At 48.8% G+C, this 17791-nt stretch overlaps 1 protein-coding gene across 5 annotated transcripts in view; it reads right to left on the reverse strand.

Annotated features, from left to right (window-relative positions):
- Positions 1–17791, reverse strand: part of AK8 (adenylate kinase 8) — a 134248-nt gene that overhangs the window by 33642 nt on the left and 82815 nt on the right. For all 5 annotated transcript variants that reach the window (XM_018056042.1, XM_018056041.1, XM_018056043.1 and 2 more), the window contains one exon: positions 17026–17167. In XM_018056042.1, coding sequence (XP_017911531.1) covers positions 17026–17167 — 142 coding nt within the window. The remainder of the gene's footprint in view (positions 1–17025; positions 17168–17791) is intronic.

The raw sequence follows: 17791 nt of genomic DNA on the forward strand, positions 1-17791 counted from the left end.
CTGCTGTTCCCCCGGCCTGGACTGCTCTTCCCCAGATCCTCCCAGGATTTGCTGAAGCCTCTGCTCCAACGTGCTCCGATCAGAAAGGCCAGCCCCGACCACCTTCCAAGCAATGTGCCAACACAGCACGTCAGTGGGTCGTACACAGCCTTCTCCTCACCCCATGCGACAGCAACTGTTTCAGGTTTTGTTTCCTCTTGTGTCCCCAGAGGTCGCGCAGCACCTGCCTATAATCGAGGCTCTGTAAATATTTGGTGCTTGTGTGAATAAAGTCAGCCCCATCTTTCGCAGGAGGAAACTGGAGCTCAGAGATAGTAAAAACCGTCTCAGTCTCACACAGCCTGTACGGGGCCAAGCCAGGATTCCAGAGCCTCTTGCTTAACTGCTGTCCTGTCACTAGGATGATGCGTAAAGTGCCATGAAGGTGCAGAGCAAGAAGAAGCGTCAGGGAAGGCTTCCTGGAGGAAGTGGAGTTTGAGCTAAGCCTTGCAGAAATGATAAGATTTGGACAAAACCCCAAGGTGCTCTGAAAGAAGACACATCCAGAGCAAACACTGGGTGTTTAGGAAGCAGGAAGTAGGCAGATGGCTCAGGTGTAGGGGCAAGAAGAGGGGGTGGGCAGAAAGAGGAAAGATGCCCTCTCTGGGTCCCCACCCCACCTCCTTTCTGTGGGCGGGAGTTCCAAGCCTGGCAGGCCTTCCAGGTGCACGCAGTCCTCCCCCAGGATCTAGAACCTACACTTCATGAGAGAGAGGCCTGGAGAGAAAGGAAGAACTCTGCCCAAGAGCCACATGGGGGTTCCAACCCACAAACCGCCCCCGGGGGGTGGCGGGATCTAGGATCGCAGACACTCCAATGCCAGCAAGGAGGCCACGCTTTATAATCTCAGAAAAAGCAGAGCTGAATTTCAATTTGTGGGAGACTTTCTTAAAAGTTTCATTATTATTATGAAACAATCTCTGTGATATTTAGGGAGGAGAGCTGCACGCTTTTAGACCTCTGCCACATGAGTCTGGCGGAGGCTCAAGTTTTTAAAGCGCACGCAGGGTTCACCAGTTCAGCCCTTGATGTATGCCTCTAAGGAAGACGGAAAATTGAAGCACACGGCGATGTCTCCCAAAGTCTCCTATGAGTAAAGAAAGCAAATATGATTTCTCCAAGTCATCTCACCATCCGCCCTCCTGCCTTTCTCTGGGAAATGAATTTAAGTTAACGGTTGAGCGTCGCACCTGCCAAAAATGGGGGCGTCTTCATCAGAGCTGGACTCAAATGCCAACTACCTCAGGCTCCGTGCCGCTAAAGGTCGCCTGTCACTCTCCACCGAGACTGGAAGATTGCTTCAGATCCCTGACAGCAGCGGAGGTGTGTTTATCTCCCCCGATGTCTCGCCCTCCACCAGCTTAGGCCCAACAGTTAAAACCCACCAGATAAAAAGCCCGCTGGACCCCTAATCCACAGGGGAAAGAAAAATTGAGACGTGCTTTGCCAGTGAAGGCCAGCCAGACTTGCTGGGGGGAAGGGGAGAGCTGGGCACGAGGGGAGATTTTCTGACTGTGAAGGTTATCAGACATTAAGATAGCAAATTGAGAAAAGCTGTCACTTTCTCCCCAAATGTCACATTTACATGGAATGCTGGGCTCAAAGTAGAGGGTGGCAAGCTGACCCTGGGGCCCTTTGTAGACCCCTTAGAGACAGCAGGGGAGTGGGATGGGCAGGACCGGGGGCTCTCAGAAAGTCCTCAGGAAAACATCTTAAGTGGTTGATAAACACACTGTGTTCCTACAGCAAGGGCTTCCCTGGAGATTCGGTGGTAGAGGCCACCTGCAGATGCAGGAGACACGGGTTCGATCCCGGGTCTGGGAAGATCCCGCATGCTGAGGAGAGAGTAAACCTGTGCACCACTCCTGTTGAGCCTGGGCTCTACCTCGGGAGCTGCCGCTGCTGAGCCCATGGGCCTTAAAGCCCGAGGTTCGCGACGAGGGAAGCCACGGCAACGAGAAGGCCGCACCCCACCACTAGAGAAAAGCCCGCATGGCAACGAAGACCCAGCATAGCCAAAAATAAAATCAACAAACAATCTTAAAAATACACTACAGTGTAACACGGAAACTTACTCGACCATACGTAAAATCCATAGCCAACGGGGATTTGCTGTGTGGCCCATGAAAGGCAAACAGGGGCTGTGTATCAACCTAGAGAGATGGGATGGGGACGGGGATGGGAGGGAGGTTCAAAAGGGAGGGGGCAGATGTGTACCCATGACTGATTCATGTTGAGGTTTGCCAGAAAACAACAAAATTCTGTAAAGCAATTAACCTTAATAAAAAAATGAATTGATTTAAAAAATACGCTACAGTGAGATGTTTACTGTCAGCATTTAACAAAGTTGCTAACCAAGAAAATGCCACGTATGACCTGAACGGGAGGGAGATATTCGTACACGTCTGGCTGATTCACTTTGCTGGATGATAGAACCTAACACAACACTGTAAACCAACTACACTCCAAGAACAGTTAATCTTCTAAAAAAGAAAGAAAACACCATGGAGATCCCTCGTTATGCGTGTGCGCCATCCCTTCGTAAAGACTAAACCCCCAGGCCCTCCATCACCCGGCAGAGGCCGCGCTCGTGGCTCCCGGCTGGCTGGCCGCCCCACGAGCACACCGTGCCAAGTGCCTTCCGTCCCCGCGGCCCACTGGGGACAGCAGAGCGAAGCCTCTGGCGGCCTGGGCGCGCGCTCTCTCCTTCCAGGAACTCACCGTATCTGTATACCCTGAAAGACCCTGGAGGCTGCCAGTGAAGAGTTCAAAGGTGATGCACCTTTCTGACGTCGCTGCTTCAGAAGTAATCGCTCTGTGCGCCCCAACACAGACGACAGATCTCGGTCACACACTGCGGTAAACTAAGTTTTAACCCTTGGAAAAAAAGTGGTGCTGACCTTCCACGTTTGTTCAGAACTATCCCCACCAGACTTTTTCTTACACAAACACTGGAAATAAGTGGTGAAATGTCAGCAGTCCCTAGGCGGGAAAATAATGGGAAAATTTCCCCTCTTGCGATTCTTACTGATGGAAGGATTAAAATGCTCCAGTTCCAGGGACTGCGGTTGGGGGCTGGGGGCCCCATCACCACCATTGGCTGCAATCTTGAGCTTGAGGCCTAGGGTACCCCTTCCTTCCTAGCTCCAGGCCCAGTGGGTGAGCCAGCCGCCACCTCTCAGAACCACCTCCTGCCTGCCCTCTGACCTCCCAGCCGGCTGCCAAATTCCCATCCCAGCTAGTATTTCTTTCTGCCACAGCGAAGCGCACTGGAGCCAGGATGGTTTGGATGCGCTGTTGCTGTGCACCAAGTGGCTATAACAAGGGCGGTGGAATCCAAGCTGGTGGCCCAGGAAGATGGCCTGCGTCTCCGGGGGGAGTGGATAGCAGAGCGTGGACGAGGCAGTTTACTTGAACGGTTTGCCCAAGCACACGATGGCAGAGCTTTCAGAGATGCTGGAGGGATGAAGGGGTGGCCAGGACGGATGGCGCTCGGGTTGGGTTTTCACCTCTTTAAAGCTGTCTCCAAATGTACGCTTCAACCGTGAAGGGGGAAGAATCCAGAACGAGGACGGGCGGGTGTGATACAGCCTTCCACAAGTGCTGTCTCACCCGATTCTGAAGTCAGGGCTCATAACCCTGAGTTCTCCTTCCTGGGCAGTTTGCCAAGCCCCACTCTGATCGCTCCACTTCCGGGACTCCCACACTCCATCCGGGGACAGCCCCCAGGCCCCAGAGCCCCTGAAACTGTTTAAATGAGCCCATCCACCAAGAGAACTGCAAACCCGAACTAACTGCCCTCCTACCACACGGAAGCTGCGTTCCACAGCTCAGCTGTAGTCACCCTGTCCCCAGGGTGCAGCCCCGCACACGGCCCCGCGAGGCACCCATCTCTCCTCTGGAGCCGTAAGTCACAGAGCTCTGCCTCCCACCTCTCTGAGCGCCATCGTGCGTCCTACCATCAAAAGACTCTTCAGGGAAATCCTTAGCGGGCCAATGGTTAGGACTGGGTGCTTTCACTGCCAGAGCCTGAGTTCGATTCCTAGTCAGGGAACTGAGATCCCATGAGCTATGCAGCGCAGCCAAAAAAAAAAAACTTTAAATCTTACAGAACAACAGGGGACAGGTGATCCATGCTTTCCAAGCCCCTGCTCCTGATCCGCAAGGCTGTTATAGCATTCAGATCTTCCCAGCTGTCTGGCTCTGTGGCTTCTCCACCAGGAAGTGTGGTTTCGTCCCTGTGTGTCTGCAGGGTCATCTTCTGGCCAACAAATCACCAGGTAACAAGGAAAGTACCTTCCTCCATCCAGAGGGAGGCTGTGTGCGCAGAGCAGCTGAGGGGCCAGCCCAGGGCCACAGCTCCTCGGTGAAGAGCTGGTCTAAGCTCACTTTTCAGAAGCTCTGATCTCCACGCACAAGCCCGGAGCTCCCAGCGTACAAGGAATTAGAGGGGTTCCCACACCAGGAGCGCCTCGTCCGAGTACAAGGCTCTGGGCAGAGAGCTTCCGTAACACCGCCTCCCACCCCACCTCACGTCCTCCATGCCTGGGCCCCTGGTCCTCATTGAGGAAACCGGGACCCAGAGAGGTGAATAACCTGCTGCAGGAAACTCAGCTTTCGACTTTTGGTCTGTTGACAATGCCATCTTGGTTGGATGGAGCATCTTCTAACTCACGCGTCCCGCCTGCGCTTGTTTTCCCAGCAGACGTGTACATGAGTCTTGCAAAGGGCAAGGTCAGAAGGGCTGGGTTATCATCTCATTTGACAGAAGCCGAGGCCTAGCAAGGTTACGTAGCATCCACAGATGGCTTACCAGTGGGCTGTACAGCGAGACTGTCAGAAACACATCCAACTATTGGGATACTTTGCGGGCAGAGAAGGGTGGATGCAAAAGAGACAGCGGCCGAACGTTCAAAGAAAAGAGCAGACCCGGAAGAGACGAGGCCCGGAGCTGACCCCACTCCCACCGCCGTGACTCACATGCTCTTTCACCCTGGAACCCAGACACGCTGTTGAGACAACCGCTACTTCCTCCAAAGCAGTTCACTCTGACTCTGAAGCCCTCTAACCTGAGTGGACATCTGCATAGAGGGGCCAGTGGACACCACTGCTCGGGCAACAGGGTCAGAGCAGCTGGAACACGACAGAAATGGCAAAGCCATTCTCCGAGGGTCTCGTGGTGTGGCCCTGCACACTCAGTGTCGCAGGACCAGGCGACAGGGTCACCGTTGCCCCAGCTGTGGACGTGCAAACGGAGACTCTGCTGTCAGGAGGGGCCTTTCAGCGCACCGAAATTTAAGAGAGAACGTTCTTCCAAAAAACAAAAGGCACCAGCGGAGCGCTCGGTGGATGATATGTATTCCAGCCCATGTCTGGCAAACTCTCAGATGGCAGCTGCAAGGCAGGGTCAGGCGGGTTCTATTAGCTCAATTAATGAGGAGTAAGATAAGGCTAACATCCCGCTCGTCGGGCAGCTCGGCACAGAGCTGGAGTAATGGAGTTATTAACCTCAGTCAGCCACTGAATTGTGCGGCTGATTCCAACTCCATTTCCTAGTTCAGGCCTCTATTAATGGGCTGTTTATTATCCTTAATCCACATAAGGATCAGTGGCAGAAATATGAGAGCTTCCTGGAAGGACCAAATGATAATAAGAGGAGGAGAGAGAGGCGAGAAATCCTCTCCATCTCATAGTTTAATTTTTCTCTGGGCCAACCGCTGTTCTCTTAAGAGACGAGAGCGTCCTCACTTTGGAACACGTCGGAAACGGCAAAGCCGTTCTCAGAGGGTCTCGTTGTGTGGTCCTGCAAAACACGGGGTCACAGGCAACTGAAAAATAATCAGCCTTTTAAATCAGACAGAGAGCTCTGGCATATTCACGATACACCGGTTCAGTTTTTCGTTTCATAATATACCACATTATACCATTGTTTAACAGTGGAACCCGAGCGATCAGACCAGCATTCAGCAGGGGGATTTGTCAGCGTGGTTAAATGCCCTGATGACGACTTCCCAGTTTGCCTGGCTCCACAGGACCCTCCTGGACAAAAAGGGGGTTCGTCTTTCTCTCTTTCAGAGTCACCCTCTCATCTCACGTGCTGCCAGGTGAGTAAGGAGCTACCTTCCTCAATTCCAACCAACAGGAGGCTGCAAAATGCTTCCCATCGGTAAGAGAAGCAAGCAGGTTGAGACTTTAGAGTAAAAATATTAACATTTTGAATCGGAATGAGTTATCTGTGCCAACCTACAATGAATAGATACAGCAATTACTCCCTGAGGCTCATCCCTCAAGTATAACAGTATTTGCCACTGTAGCCTCTTTCTATGAAACTGGAATCCAAAATCATATGGGTGGGGGCTTCCCTGGTGGTCCAGGGGCTAAGACCTTGTGCTCCTGCTGCACGGGACTGGGGTTCGATACCTAGTAAGGGGACTAAAGATCCCACATACCGAAACTAAAAGATCTCGCATGCCACAACAACAATCACGCATGCCACAGCTAAGACTCGGCACTGCGAAATACATAAAGCAATATTTAAAAACAAAACAAAAATCACATGAGTAACTAACATAATAAATGTTTTTCATGATTTTTAACATGTAGGCAAATCAGTGGCACGCATATTTGGGGCATGTGAGTGTGTAATTTATTATATGAGAACAGGAAAGAAAGCTATATCCTACACTTTGAATGGGGGCTTCCCAGGTGGCTCGGCAGTAAAGAAATCGCCTGCCGGCACAAGAGATGCAGGTTCGATCCCCAGGTCAGGAAGATCCTCTAGAGGAGGAAACGGCAACCCACTGCAGTATTCTTGCCTGGACAATTTTATGAACAGAGGAGCCTGGCAGGCTACAGTCTACGGGGTTGCAAAGAGTCAGACACAATTGAGCAACTGAGCATGTACGCACGCACTCTTTGAATGAAAGTCTGTCCTCCCAAGAGGAGCTATGGGCTGGGTATTTCGGAGCCCGCTGTGTCCATGGCACTTGCCAATTATAAATGACGCACACATACACATATAGCAGTGGTGCTGTCCTGTTGAAAGAGTAGAGGCTATTGCTCCATTTGACAGGACAACTGAGGTTAAATGTAGTTTTTTCGAGGCAGCTAGCCAGTGAACAGGGATAGACACTCGTCACCTTGCAGAACGGGCACAATGCAGCCATTTGGAGCAAAGAGCTGGGGTCGAGACTGGCCTCTTTCAGGCGGCCTGGGGCAAAGGACGCAGCCTCTCTGAGCCCCGGTGCCATTTACTGAATCGACCAACTTTATGGGGCTATTGAATGGACTAAAGGAGATGTAAGGCGGCCACATGATGGGCACTCAGCAGACCCCAGGTATCACTAGCATCATTCCTGTTGTCAGGGCAATGATGAGGGTTAAAGATGAGGGGGCGGGACCTGGAAGGGAAGACGTGTTCTGGGGACTGCCCTAGGAACAAGGCAGGGCCACTGCAGGGCAGAGGCAGGAAGTGGATGCAGATGGGGGTGGGGACAGAGAGAGCAAGCCATTCTCCCTGTCAGCACCGGCAGCGGCCTGGTCAGAATGTTCCGGGCTGCCTCCCACACCAAGTGGAGGCTTGTTTCAAGGCCCCATGAAATCTGAAAGCTTTGAGGCCCACTTGTCCGAGAAGTGTACGGGGCAGGTGGCACTTGGGTGGGTTGGGGGGTTCGGCCCAGCCCCTCTGGGTCGGGGGGGATTTGTGTCCACGGGTCCGGGTCCCCTGGGTAGTTCTGCTCTCTAGTTCCCTGGGGGAAAGGGCTGTGTTTTTAGCAAAAGCCAACAAGACACCCAGCACTGACTGGGAGCCACATGCAATGCGAACAGACTTGTCACTGCCTCCCCAGGGACAACCAAACCCCTCTGGGCTCCTCTAGATGTGGGACGCACAACTATCTAGTTTAAGAAATAGTAATAAATAAAAAATGAAAACCCACACGCTTGCAAAGGAACCTACAGAGCAGTTGCCAGTTTGTACAAAGCAACCTGGGACACAAGCAGCTCATCAAGATACTGTCCTTGGGCGATTTCTCCCTCGACCCCAGATTCAGTCCAGTGGAGCCCAGGGTGAAATATTAGAGCAAACAGCACTAGTGAAATCAACGCCACCATCCTGCCGAATTCAATGGGCAATGACTCAGCGAGTGTCCCCCCCCTTCACCCTCTTTCCGGGAATTTCTGAGAACTGCAGCAACAGCTCTGACCCAGGCCCTTGCAGATGGACCTGACCTAGACCTTGCCGGCTGGCCCCGCAGCTGTCCTGCCTGGGAGGACCAGGAGGCTCCAGGCATGACCCACCCCCTCCTTTCCTCACAACATCAGAGGGATGGGGGATGCAAAAAAAAAACAAGAACCCATCTGTCTGATACATGGCAAACTTTCCAACATCAATCAGAAGCCTATACTCCCTTTCCATAGCAAACATTAATTTTGAAAGGAAATACAGTGCTACAAAGTTGCAGCATGAAATGAATTATTTTACAGTCAGGCAAGGCCGATTTCTAGATGTAGTCTTGGACACTTCTTTGTTTCTTTCTTTTTCTTTCTCTGTTTTTTTTTTTTTTTTTTTTACTATTATTATTATGTTTTAACAAACTTTATAGCCCATTTTATTTGTTCTCAAATAACTTTTTCTCCTTCTTTTCGACACATCAGTGACTTGGTTTGTTTCCCTCACGATGAGATGTTGAAACCAAGAGATTGATACTGCTCGGCGGAATATAATTTAGTATTATGTGCCGTGGGTTTATGAAGCAGGAGTCAAACAAAACATTGCATTTGAACACTATCCATTTATTAGCTCTATGGAGAGATTTATATTTGACAAGGAGACAATAACTTTGCTTCCTGATAAGCCGAAGAGGTCTATTTCTGTGTCCAATGCACAGAGTAGCTTGCCCTTCCCCAATAACTCTATTTACTACTATGAATATATTTTAATAATAAAATTGATATATATGTAAATTTATTTTAATCTAATTTCATCGAATCCTCCTAAAAAAAAAAAAGAGCCTTTGTAGACTGTTTTCATATCTGAGTTATAGATTTCTGTATCGTATTCCCAGATTGATTTCCAGGCTATAATTCTGTCAAGATTTCCTCTCGGTGTCGAAAACAGCAACACCACAGCTAGAGTGCTTTATAATTGGCATCACAACAGAACCAGAATTACAGCCTCGATATTCATCCCAGTGCTGGGTGGGTTCGTGTTAGAATATTTCTCTCTTCCTTAGCCTCTTCCTGGGCTTGAAGGTTTATGGCTAAAATTACTTTCTAAATTAATCACAAAAATGCTGCATTGAAAGCTAAGGCAGAGGCAGTGGATTAGACAGAGATAAGAAAGGAGGGGGGAAAATACACCCTGAGTGAAGGGAGAGGAGAACAGAAGGATGATTAAACAGGGGCAGATGATTAAATCTAGGCTGTAAACAAACATCTTCCCCCCCGCCCCCGCTTGTCCTCTGCCTTAGGGTCAAATAAATTAAACTGGCATTATTTACTACATAAAGAGAAACTGATTTTTATTTTGTGGTGAACGGAGAAGTATTTCTTTGCAAGCTTGCCCTAAATCAAAGAGGTTCTTGAATCACCCTCCCCGTGTGCTTTTAATAAATACCAGGCCCGTCCCCTGTGGGTCATGCAGCCCTGGCCTGGCACAAGGGCTGGTAAATAAAACAGTTGTTTTTCCCCCTCGGGGTTCAGAAAAATGAGCACTAGGCTCTCTCCCTGCGTCTTGTCAATGACCCGCCCCCAGCCTTCTTCTAAGTGACTGTCTGCATTTTTCCTGAGCCTTTCATCTTCAGGTCGATGGTGAGCCTACCCAGAAACTAACTACCAACACCAAAGTCTGCTCCATCTCCAGAAAACAGAGGGTGGAGACTTGGCCTTGTAGCCCCGTGGTCCCTGGAGACTACCGGGCAGAACGGGGAAGGGACGGGGTGCCCAGGCTGCCCGCTGGGTCCCGGCTGCTCAAGAACCAGCCAGACCCCTCAGTCTTCCAGGAGGGAGCTCTCCAGACCCAGCGCTGGGGACGTGATCAAGACAGGGCTGAGGAGAGGCTCCAACGGGGGGGGCGGAAGAAAGCCCCTCACGAAGAGGTCCACCCCTAATCCCCAGAGCCTGTGAACGTGCTGCTTTACGTGGAGCACGGGCTCCGCACTGAGGGCACACTAAGGACCTCGAGAGGTTAGATGATCTGCATAGACCCACTCCAATGACAGAGTCAGAACCGTTCCCAGCTCTGGTCAGAGGGAGATACGAGTACAGAAGAAGCCAGGTGCGGCAGTGTTTGAACAAACAGGAAGGGGGAGATGATCCCAGGATGGGAGGCAATTTCGAGAGGCTGAACAGGGGAGGAAATGGACTCTTCCTAGGGCCTTTAGAAAGGAATGCAGCCTGTCTCACATCCTGATGTCAGCCTTACAGAATGGTAAGACAATACATGTGTATTGTTCAAGCCACTAAGTTGGTGGCGGTGGTGATTGTTCAGACCCTCAGTCGTGTCCGACTCTTTGCGACCCCACGGGCTGCAGCGCACCAGCCTTCCCTGCCCTTCACCACCTCCCGGAGCTTGCTCAGACTCATGTCCTTTGAGTCAGGGATGCCATCCAACCATCTTGTTTGTGGTAGCTTATGACAACAGTCACAGAAAACTAATTTTCTGTCTATTTTCTAGAACCAACTCATGTTCTTCTTAGACAAACAGCAGATCTATACAGAGACAAGTGATTTGCAAAATATACCCACCTTGGGACTCAGGTATAGACATTGCCAAATAAGGGTCCGAAAAGTTTAAAGAGAGAAATAGAGAATGAATAGCCTTTGGAAGAAAAATTACTCCAGGAAACAGTAGCACACTTTAGATAAAGCCTTATCAAGGACCTCTCTGGTGGCTTAGCGGTAAAGACTCTGCCCTGGTCCGGGAAGATTCCACACGATGAGGAGCAGTTAAGCCCGTGTGCCACAACTGTTGAGCCTCAGCTCTGGAGCCCGGCAGCTGCAGCTGCTGAGCCTGCGTGTCTAGAGCCTATGCGGAGCCACCACCGTGGGAAGTCCACGCACTGCGACAACGCGCAGCCCCTGCTCGCCACGAGCAGAAAAAGCCCTCAGGAAAGCAGTAAAGAGCCAGTGCCACCAAAAATATCAATAAACACATAAAATGTTAAAAAAAAGAAGCCTTATCAATGCTCAAAATAACTTAGAGAGAATAGACTCTATGATAGGAGGAACCAGAGAAAAGAGGATGAGATAAAATTTAAAAGGAGGTATTCTAACGCATATATATGGAATCTAGAAACATGGTACTAAAGAGCTCATTTACGAGGCAGCAATGGAGAAACAGACATAGAGGATAGATTTATGGACATGGGGAGAGGGGAAGAGAGGGTGAGATGTATGGAGAGAGTAACACGGAAACTTACATTACCATATGGAAAATAGATAGCCAACAGGAATTTGCTGTACGGCTCAGAAAACTCAAAGAGGGGCCCCGTGTCAACCTAGAGGGGTGGGGTGGGGCGGGAGATGGGAGGGAGGGTCAAAAGGGAGGGGGTATATGTATACCTATGGCTGATTCATGGAAAGATTTGACAGAAAACAGCAAAATTCTGTAAACCAATTATCCTTCAATAAAAAAAAAAAACACACAAAAGTTTAAAAGGACAAGAAAGAAAACTGACAGCATTAAGGGAAAAAGAGAATCCCCTGGTGGTCCAGTGGTCTAGACTGGGCACTTTCACTGCCGGGGCCCAGGTTCAATCCCTGATCCAGGAACCAAGATCTGCAGACTGTGTGGTTCAGCCAAAACAAGTGAAATAAAAAGGTAAGGGGGGAAAATAGGGAAATGTAAAAGAATTCTAGAAGTGAAAAAAGAAGAAATAAGAAATAATACTGATGTTTATTTAAATAAACTTATTGTGAAGGACAGATTTTAAAAATAATACAGAAAGGAAAAGGAAAAGATAAAGGTTACTAGAAAGAAATCTTAACTATGGAAGACAGATGATGAATGCCCAACATACGTTTAATCGATCTTGCTTCCCCGGTGGCTCTGCGGTAAAGAATCTGCCTGCAAAGCAGGAGCCCCAGGAGGTGCGGGTTTGATCTCTGGGTTGGAAAGATCCCCTGGAGGAGGGTATAGCAACCCACCCCAGTACTCTTGCCTGGAGAATCCCATGGACAGAGACGCCTGGTGGGCTACAGTCTATGGGGTTGCAAAGACTCAGACACGACTGAAGCAACTTAGCACACCAAGTGAATGAACCAAAAAAATATTAATATATGTACTAGAAGGAAATTCTCTTGAAATAATGGAAATGGAAAGGATTCATAATATTCCAGAGAAAAGTAATAAAGAGAACCAGAACTGACACACGGCCTGGTGAATATAAATGAATTGAGAGAGAGAGAGAGCATCCAGACATAAGAAGTATATTACCTTAAATGTAAAAAAACTCATGGACCTCAGATGTCCCGGCAAACCCCACAGGTGTCAGAGCGCAGTATAGAAACGATGCAGGATGCTGAGGGTAAGAAATGTGATGGGAGAATTCTCTACTTTTTTAGATGTTTACAAGTAAAGTTAACAGAAAGACAGTCTCAAATGTGCAAGAATTTAGGAAGTTAAGCATGTACGAACCCTTTTGGAAAGTGGCTCAAAGACAATCCATTCAAATGAACAATGAATCAAAATGGATAAATGGAGAGGCTGACCAATATGAATAGCTGGTACTGAAATCTGAATCCAGTTGAAGAGAGAATGAAAACCTCTCAAATGCAGCAAGTACAGCTGAAAACAGAACACAATTGTTCTATTTCTAGAAATGAAAGCTTAGTGCTCTTAAAAGTCATAATCTGTGTACAAACAGCCTGAGATCATAGGTGTCTGTTCCTCCCAACCGTCACTGCAGGCCCCGTGGCCCCCACGGCCTCTGAGGCCCCCTGTGGCCGCACAACAAAAAATGAGGTGGGGAGGGAAATAAGGAGGCGGCACGTATGGGAGCATTTTCTCCTTCATCTTTCATATGACAGAGTCGGAATATTCTGTTTCATTTCAGAATCGACAAATTGAGAAATACAAGTTTAATCAGGCCATCTTGACGAGACCAGCAGAGCTAGAAATAGATTATCTTCTAAACCAACTGGGGGGAGGGGCGGAGAGGAGAGAAAGCAACAAAAGCAATAATAAAACATAAGGAAAACACACACCATGAAAAAAGATGGAAAACAGAGGAAACCACGATGAAGCATGAAATAAAATGATAAAAAGCAAAAATATCGTGGGATAAATTCAGCCATTCAAGGAAAAAGACAAGCAGGTTGAATGAAACATATTAAACTCAATTTCGTTCTGTCCCACACAACAACCTAAAATAAAGGAAGCAAAGTAACTGATGCTAAGAGACGTCCAAATGCGATGAAGCGAACGGGCTGAGCTGCGGACAAACGTGGCATGCTGAACCAGGCACCACACTGTTTCCTCCCAAACCCCACAGAAAGCGGACAGGAAAGGGATTCTGAGACCCTGGCCAGCAAAGACGGGGAGAATTGAGGGAGGGAAGGCAGCTTAACACATTCTGGGGGGAATTCCCTGGCGGTTCAGCGGTTAAGGTTCTGCTCTTCCACTGCAGGGGGCCCGGGTCCAGTCCTTGGTTGCGGAGCTAAGATCCTGCATGCTACAAAGCATGGCCAAAGTAATTAAATTTTTTAAGGTTTTTTTTTTTTTTTTTTTTGAGGCTTGGAAGAGCTGGATCAGTGGCAAGAAACTGCAGAGACCTCAAAAAGGCAAATCTCAAGTCAGCAGCAGGAAAAGCTGAGAACAAACCCAGTCCCCATCAGCAAATCCTAAAAGCCTCAGGCACAGGTACTGAAATGGAGCCGTGCTAATATATGTATCAGCAGACGTAATATGGGTCTGGATGTTCCACACAGCTGGACAGGAGGCTGGGAAACGGGCTCTTTTATTTCAGACACCAGTGTGTTCCAGTGAACGCCGATGTGTTGCTACCTAGGAGAAAACAGAGCATCCGTGCTGGAGGAGACAGGCAATGGTCCTGTCCCAGACAGTCACTTTCATCAACATGGTGCTGCGCGATGGACGCACGGCTGACATAAACCTTTACGAGCTAAATAACACGGCACCAAAACACAGAAGGCAGAAGCTGCAGGAAAGACAAAATCAGAAGCCTGCTCCAAGGAACAGTTACTGCTAAAGTTTTAAAAAACCATTCCAGCCATAGGCAGAGAATGAAAACCTATGAAATGACCACATCATTGATCCCATAAAAGCCTGACAAAGGGAAAAACACATGGAAAATATTCAGACCCATATTACCTAAGCTCATTAATACAAGAAATCTAAATAAAAGTGGAGCCAATACCATGCAATAGTATATCGGTTTCCCACTGCTGCTATAACTAATTACCACAGATGCAGTTTCTTTAAAACGTTCAAATCCATCATCCCACAGTTCTGTAGGTCAGAAGTCTGGTACAGGTCCGACTGTAGCATAATCAAGGTCACCTGGATGACCCACCTACTTTAACGCCAACTGTTCAGCTACCTTAATTACACCGGCAAAGTTCCTTCCGCCATGTAACCTAACAGTCACAGGCAAGACATGGTGGGGAGGGGGCTCCGTAGGGCATGGAGAATCAAAACTGTGTCTGCACAAGGCATGCATTGAAGGAATAACACACCATGACCAAGTGATAGTCATTCTAGGGATGAAAGGTTGACTCACTGTCAGAAAATCTGCTAAAATAATATATTATATTCATACGTCAAAAAGAGAAGGGAAAAACATCTGTCTTAGAAGATGCCAAAAAAAAACCTTTGAATGAAATAACTTCAGACATTTTAAACTCTAAACACTATACTTTAAAGAATTTATTTAGTCTGCATTTATTTTTGCTGTACCATGTGAGACATGTGGGATCTTAGTTCCCTGACCAGGGATCAAACTCATGCCTGCTGCAATCGAAGTGAGGATTCTCAACCGCTGGACAACAAGGGAAGTCCCAGAACTACACCTCTTTAACTTTATAAAAGCTCTATATACCTCGAATGACAGTAATACCTTTGTGGTAGAATACAGGACAATCCTTCTGGTAAGAAGGCAAAAAAAAAAACAAAAAACAAAAACACACTTGTCTATCATGAGCCAGCTCTGGACTATTCAATGCAGTTAGGCAAAAGAGTAAAATGAAAAATACTGGAAAGGAAAAGGACAAAAAGATAAATATTTGTGATGACATGATCACCCCCCCTGAAAAGCCCAAGAGAATCAACTGAAGACCTACCAGAAGCAGTGTCAGAGGGTTCCAGGAAACTAGCTGGGACATAAAAATAAGTAAGAAAAATCAGTACCGTTCTCAGAATCCTGAGAAATCCAGTTAGAAAATAAAAAGGATGCAAATATCCTATTATCACAATATCAACAAGAAGAACAACAAGTAATACAATAGCTAGAAATACACTTAAAATGAAAAGCAGGGGCCCCAGTAAAGTGTTGACTGTCTCACAAAGGGGCAAGGAGAGAACAGGGCCACAGACTACACAGACCAAGCCATAACCCTAATGGGATTCCAGTTAAAATGTCAACAGCAGTGCTCATCTGGAATACTGAACACGTGAGACACACACTGAAGAAGAGCCAGGGACTTCCCTCGTGGTCCGGTGGTTAGGACTCCCTAGGCAGGGGGCCTGGGTTTGATCCCTGGTCAGAGGACTGCATCCCACACGCTAAAGATGCCACGTGCTGCAGCTAAGACTCAGCACAGCCAAAGAAATAAAGAAAATAGTCTTTTAAAAAAGAGTAATGGGAGGGCCTTGTCCTGCATTGGCTATTTTGAAATATACAATAAAGCTGAAGTAGTTAAATGGTGTGGTACTATGCCATGCTAAGTTGCTTCACTCATGTCTGATTCTGGACTGACTCTGTGACCCTCTGGACTGTAGCCCACCAGGGTCTTCTCTCCATGAGATTCTCCAGGCAAGAATACTGGAGTGGGCTGCCATGCCTTTTTGCTGCAGAAATAGACTTCAAAAACAAAAGAACAACAAAAAGTTTAGAAGTACAGCCAAGTATATTGAGAGACGGCATCTACAAGCAGACAGTGGTCAGACCACATATAAATACGTACTGCAAGCCACCGGGTGGCCGACTCTCTTGGTATAAACAGCAAACTCTGACAGCCTTTGTTTTCTTCATGTGGGTGGTCTTTGTTTATTTCCACAACATCTGCAGTTGCGGGGTGCTCTCAAATTCAAGTTAGTGGAGGAAGGACAGAATAAAAAACAATATTTGACATCGTTTTGAAAGAAGTGGCTAACGGTTGGGGGAAAAGGAGGCTGGTACAGCAAACCTCCATCAAAACAAACATCAGGGACTTCCCCAGTGGTCCAGGGACTAGGGATCTGCCTGCCAACACAGAGGTTCCTTCCCTGGTCCCGGAAGATTCCACCTGCCTCGGGACAACGAGCCCAAGACGCAACCACCGAGCCCGAGCGCTCTAGCACCTGTGCTCCCCACCAAGCGGCAAGTCCCTGCTTGCTGCAGCCCGAGAACGCCTGCGTGCAGCAGCAATACCAGCCAAAAATAAAGAAAATGATTACTTTTAAAAATTTTAAATAAATATCAGATGCATCAAAGATCCCAAATGAAAAAGGAAAATTGTGAAAACAGTCGGAGGAACCCATGGATTGCTCTGCACCACAATCCCACAAGGCAGGCGAGACTGGTCGATACGTGTCCTCACTCACAGATGGACATTCAGGTCCAGTGAGGTGAGCGGCAGAGCTGGGATGTGAACCCGAGCCAGACTCCCGGTTCACAGGGTAAACAGGACGGGTGGCGGGATGCGGGTGGCCAGGATGCATGCCCCCTCGGGACTGCGGGCAGGCTCCCGGCACACTGCCTGTCGTCACAGGGACCTGGAGAGGCGGCAGAGGCCTTCCCGGAAGCCCGCGGGTCGCTGGCTGCTCACCTGTTGGGCTTGTAGCCCAGGCTGTCCATCGTGTGCGCCTGGTCCAGGTCTCGCGGGAAGCCGTGCAGCACCCACCCTCTCTCAACGCAGTCCTGCTGGTCCAGGCGCTGTTTCAGCACCTTCATGATGATGTTGTCGGGGACTGCGGAGAAAGGAACACAGCTCGTCACTCTTCGGACCCAGCAGGAAGGCGAGGGCGCGTCCGAGGTTCTTGCCCACCAGCTTCCTAACTTCATCTGACCTGGGTTTGAACTGCTGAAGAGGCGGGTTTAGGTGGCCAAGGATGTTGGGTGCCTGTTTCTCGGGGTGCTCTGCAGTCCCACCAATGAGGGGAACATGTCTATGCAGGGAAGGGATGCACTGGGTGACCTTGACGTTGAGCTTTCCCTGACTTTGACAGGATAGACGCCCATTGGCAGCCAGGACAGCTCCCAGCTCTCCAGTGATGTGCCGGCACCCTTCTCCCCACCCTGCACCCCAGGATCCAGCTTTTGCTGCAAAAGACTTTTCACGGAAGCCCCGGTGGGAGGTCTCGTTTTCCTCCAATGGAGCAGCGGTGGTGCCCCCGAGGCTCTCTGCTAATTTACGATGCACGTGCAACCCACCCCTTTCTTCTCCCCTTCCCCCTGGTTCTCCCCTCCTTGCTGTTTAGAATAAAATCTCTCACAAGAAGCACAGCGTTAGTTATAACCGGTGACTGAAATCAAGTCTTGCCGAGAAGGAGATGTTAAGAAGCCTCTTGTTTACATTACTGCAATTGACATTT

The sequence above is a fragment of the Capra hircus genome, chromosome 11 (genome assembly GCF_001704415.2).
Source record: "Capra hircus breed San Clemente chromosome 11, ASM170441v1, whole genome shotgun sequence".
NCBI lineage: Eukaryota > Metazoa > Chordata > Mammalia > Artiodactyla > Bovidae > Capra > Capra hircus.